At 32.9% G+C, this 5,282-nt stretch overlaps 1 protein-coding gene across 1 annotated transcript; it reads right to left on the reverse strand.

The window, feature by feature from the left end:
• Nucleotides 1-376: 376 nt before the first annotated feature.
• LOC126892614 (chymotrypsin inhibitor-like) lies at nucleotides 377-4,756 on the reverse strand. The gene is made up of 2 exons (XM_050662189.1): nucleotides 4,640-4,756; nucleotides 377-626 (listed from the first exon to the last, which is right to left on the reverse strand). Exons 1-2 carry the CDS (start codon nucleotides 4,710-4,712, stop codon nucleotides 433-435), a joined length of 267 nt encoding a protein of 88 aa, XP_050518146.1. The 5' UTR covers nucleotides 4,713-4,756; the 3' UTR covers nucleotides 377-432.
• Nucleotides 4,757-5,282: the final 526 nt, after the last annotated feature.

The raw sequence follows: 5,282 nt of genomic DNA on the forward strand, positions 1-5,282 counted from the left end.
CGGTAACTGTTGAATGGTATAACCGATTTTCAAAATTAGACATCCGTTGGAAAGGTAATGATCAGTATTATCAGAAGCCGTAAAAGTCGGACATAAATTTTTGAAATTTTTGGGAGTTTTGGGGACGAGAACGAAAAACAGACCCTAAATAGGAATGGCCGTAAAACCCACACCCTTGGACCAAAATGGAGAGTTGACATATGGATGGGTGAGCCTTTTCCTAAATTTAAGATGGAATTTGGTCCAATTTTCAATTCAGTCAGATTTAGAAAATCGAAAATTTCGTGTATATATAGTGTTGCTTGTAGGGGTATTGTTGTTGGGGTTATGCGCCACTGACGAGAACTGCCGTTCTCTGGTAATATTTTAAAATGAATTTATAGTAAATTTTTAATTTTTATTTTACAAATTACGTTAAAAGTATGGTTCTCTTTAGCATCTGGGACAATCGCCTGGACGCACGCAAAGACCACTGACTGTATCTTTAATATACCCCTGATTGCATCTACAATCAAATTTACATATCTCTATGCAAACTTTGTCTTTATCACAAATTGGGTTTCTATCTTGGCAAGATGGGTCAGCACAGCAAGGAGCACAAGCTGAGTACGAATTTGGAGGACATGCTAAAAATAAAATAGACAGTTAGAGATAATATAAATAGTTACGGATTAAATCACACCATAAATATAAACAAACTCAAAATGAGAGCATTATTTTAATTGTGGCTCTTAAAATAGCCCCCCCCCCCCCCCCCGATTTAAGGTGGATTTAGCATAGCATGTTGTTGGTCCATTAGTCATTTATTATCGTGTTCTACAGGTGTTTGGTTTACGTAGAGTTGACCTTCTGTTACCTTTGTCTTCAAATAATCATAAGATTTGTCTTATTTACGTTTATATTGAGTCCATATTGTTGACTGTAATACGTGATTTTGTCCATAAAGACTTGTAGGTTGTCCGCAAATACTATGGTGTCGTCTGCGTATCTGATGTTCTTTAGTCGGTAGCCATTTAATAGAACACCTTTTTCAGTTTCGCGCAAAGCCACGATATTCTTTCAGAGTAAAGATTAAAGATTAGAGGAGACAAAATACAGCCTTCCTTCACTCCACGCATGATCTTTACATTCCAATGCAGATTAATAATCGTAATTATTTTCAGATTTTGGTTGTTAATTCCTGTTTTTTTTTTTATTTTGGCGTGCTGTACTCGATCAAACGCTTTCTCGTAATCAACCAGACATGCATATACGTCGCAATCTACGTCGTCTCTGCATCTCTGGTATAAGATTTGTATTGAGAGCAAAGCCTCCCTCGTACCATTATTTATGAACCCAAACTGGTTGGGAGAATTTTTGCTTTAACAGAGCTTGTAAATTCTCTTATGGATTATTTTTACGAACAATTTTAGGATATGACTCATGAGTAGACTTAGGCAAATATGCAAATTGCATATTATGCATAAAATTTGCAAAAATGTCAAATTGTGCATATTTCTATAAAAGTATGCATAAAGTGCATATAACTTGAAATTTCATCAGGTGTCTAGATATATTCATGAAATAAAATCAACGAAGAGCTTGGAAATCCGAATATATTTTGTTTCCATATTTCTAGATATTTATTGTAATTTTGTCCTTGAAGGGTTCCAAAATCTGCTAGTTTATACCTCTAGGTAAAAATATTTATTGGGATGGTCAGTTTTAGAAATCAATTATTATGTTATAAAATTGATACCGGTAACACATGTCCTTGTAATATTATTGTGAATTGCAATTTAAAACTGCCGAAAATAAACACTGTGTTTTCTCGTACAATAGCATTTAGTTGCGCGCTTCTAATTTAGGATCTTAGTATTTTTTGTTAGATAAAGAGAGAAAAACCAAGAATCTCCTGTAAATATTTTGGGGATCATCTTGCTTTCATAGTCATATATTATCTTGTTTATTGATCATATATTATCATGTTTTAAAGATATTTCTACGAATTTTGTACTCTCTGATGTACCAAAAAATAGAAGAACAGCTTGGTGATACACAGTTTGGATTCCGCAATAACCTTGGGACCAGAGAAGCACTGTTTAGTATTCAGGTTATGGTACAGAGATGCAGAGATGTCGGACATCCGGTTTATATGTGTTTCATTGACTTTGAGAAGGCCTTTGATCGGGTAAAACATACGGAAATGATTGCTATTCTTCAGAAAGTGGGTATTGATGATAAAGACGTACGCATTATCAAAAATCTTTACTGGCATCAACGTGCAAACATCAGGATTGGCTGGGACAGGTCTGAATAACTTCAAATACGAAGAGGAGTAAGGCAGGGCTGCATTTTGTTCCCACTAATATTTAACATCTATTCTGAGTTTGTTTTCAATAAAGCAGTGGATAATGCTCAATGTGGTATCAAAATGAATGGCGTCAATATTAATAAGTTGAGGTATGCGGATGACACGGTGTTAATTGCGAGCAATTATGAAGAACTTCAACATCTGATTAATAGGATTACCACAACGTGTGATGAATATGGACTCAAGCTAAACACCGCAAAGACCAAGGTGATGGTTGTCAGTAAGACGCCAATAAAACCGGAAGTAGTAACAGCTTATGGTGAACAATTAGAGAGAACTAACAGTATCACCTACCTTGGTTGTAATCTAAATGAGAACTGGGACATGAGCAAAGAAATTAGAATACGTATAGAGAAGGCCAGAGCTGCATTCTTTAAGATAAAGAAACTTTTATGTGGGAACAACATTACTTTGAATCTTAAAATTAGATTAGTGAGATGTTATGTGTTCTCTACTCTTTTGTACGGTGTCGAAGGTTGGACTTTAACAGATACTCTTCTCAAGAAATTGGAAGCCTTTGAAATTTGGGTATACCGAAGAATCCTACGAATAAGTTGGGTGGATAGAGTTCGTAACGAAGTTGTTTTGCACCGGATGGGAAAAGTCACAGAAGTCGTCAGAACAGTTAAAAATCGAAAACTTGAATATTTTGGCCATGTTATGCGACACCCAGAGAGATATAATATACTCCATTTAATAATACAAGGCAAGGTAGACGGAAGAAGAGGGCCAGGTCGAAGAAGAACGTCATGGCTTAAAAACCTGAGAGAATGGTATAACAGATCCTCTGCATCCCTTTTCCGACCTGCCGTTAACAAAATTGCTATAGCCAATTTGATAGCCAACGTTCGATAATCGAGCACGGCACATGAAGAAGAAGAATATTAGCTTGATATTTCAAGATTCCTGATTTTAATTGTTATGCAAATAGTTACCAGGTCCTTTCTGAAGTACTTAGTTCAAGTACTAGGTTTGACGTTTTTAGGAACCATTTAATTTGAAAGCAAAGATTACCGTACAGGTATTTGAAAAATGCCCCAGTTACATCAGTTGATGTGGAAAGAAGTTTTTTCATGTACAAATATATTGTACCTACTCAGAAACCATAAGTTTTTGTTAGAAAATTTAAACAGCCGTTAATCGTTTAGTGTTAGCACAATTCAAAGTAATATCATTTATTTGTTAAAATATTTAAATAGTTAAATACCCAAGCTTAGTGTATAAAATAAATAAATGTTAATTACTGTAAATTATGATATAATTAAGATATTATAAATATTTTTGTAAATAAAACGGATACTACTTTTTAGTAGATACGGAGTTATTTATATATACAGTAAAACCTGTCATATAATTGGTTTGGGTCACATATAAGTGGTTTGGGGAATTTTTAAACTGGCCGTTATGCGTTAATACAGGTGGCCGGTAACACAGGTTTTACTGTAGGTCCTTCAGTTTTTTTATTTTTATATGCATTAGATAAATATGTATATTTTTGTGTAAAATGCTGCATATTTATGCGCATATTTCATGTTTTTATTTGCATATTTGCCCAAGTCTACTCATGAGGTTTATCGTACGATATTCTTCACATTTTTTTATCCATGGTTTTTTTGAAAGAATATACAATAAACTCAGACCCTCTGTTAGTATTTCTACAGAGCTTTATTCTGCGTTTAAATTTTTTAAAAATACTTATTAGTTTTCTCAAGATTTGAAAAAAATGAATGTATTTAAAACATATTGGCACGAAGTTTTGCTCCTACGCCCTTAAATTTAAATAAGACCGTAAGTGAGTAAAGAACGAATTTAGTTGTTTCAGGTTGTTAAAGGTGTTTAAAATTTTTCTACTCGTTCCATAGTAACAGTATATTATTAAAATCACTTTATCACTTTTTCTCTTTTCTCGATTATTAGTTTTAATTGTATATTATATAAATTATTGTAATCACTGAATACATAGATAGTTCAAAAATAAACCTATTAATATTAACCTAATCAATAATTTACGCGATTATACAAGTAACTGTTATCCAAAAATATTCAAAAACTGAACAAAATAGCCATCTCTATGTTCCTGATGACGACATAGCTGTCAACTAATATTTACATCTAGGGCATAGCTTGTGCGAATAAAGTGTGGATCTTAGCGAATAAATCATTATAGTTTAAAAATTAATAATAAATTAAAATTGAATAGAACGATTTAAACTACCAAAAAAGTAAGCTATAAATAACCAAACAGAATGTTAGAATATGGAAAAATTTAAAAACAAAACAGCCTACTTGTACTTGTATCCTGTGCAAATACTGCACAAACTAAGCAACTCAACGTCACATAAACTTCTATGTATCTCATGGTTATATCCACAAATGAAACAACATTTTTTTCCAGATTACTTATATATAATTGGTATCAGGAAGCATAAATGTATTACTTGAAATGTGTAAATGTTGATGAGAATTTGCATTTTGTAAAAAACCTATCATTTTTCTTTGTTTTAATAACAGTATTATTTGTATAATTATTTTTATCCGAAATTTATGTTTAAAGAAGCCTTATCATTAAAAACAAGTTCAACCGTTGAAATAATTTGTTTACATAAATATATATTTATGCATTATGAATAATACCAGCAAAATAAAAATATTAGCAGAAGTCGTTAACACGTTGACTGCCAGCTATGAGAGTACTCGTAGGTTGGCACAGTCCTCTGGTTGTGGTTCCTCGTAATTTCAGTACTGGTTGGTATGTTGTTGATATGATAGTGTGTGTGTATATACAGTAGGGTGGACCGAAAAAACTAAAATTATTTTTTTCAAGTCGTAATACCGCAGAAAAGTTGCGAATGTATGAGACTAAAAAGGGGTAAGAATTTAAAAAATGTCGGTTTATATCTTCCATTCGCGCATGAGCCATAAAGTTTGC

The sequence above is a fragment of the Diabrotica virgifera genome, chromosome 9 (assembly GCF_917563875.1).
Source record: "Diabrotica virgifera virgifera chromosome 9, PGI_DIABVI_V3a".
Taxonomy (NCBI): domain Eukaryota; kingdom Metazoa; phylum Arthropoda; class Insecta; order Coleoptera; family Chrysomelidae; genus Diabrotica; species Diabrotica virgifera.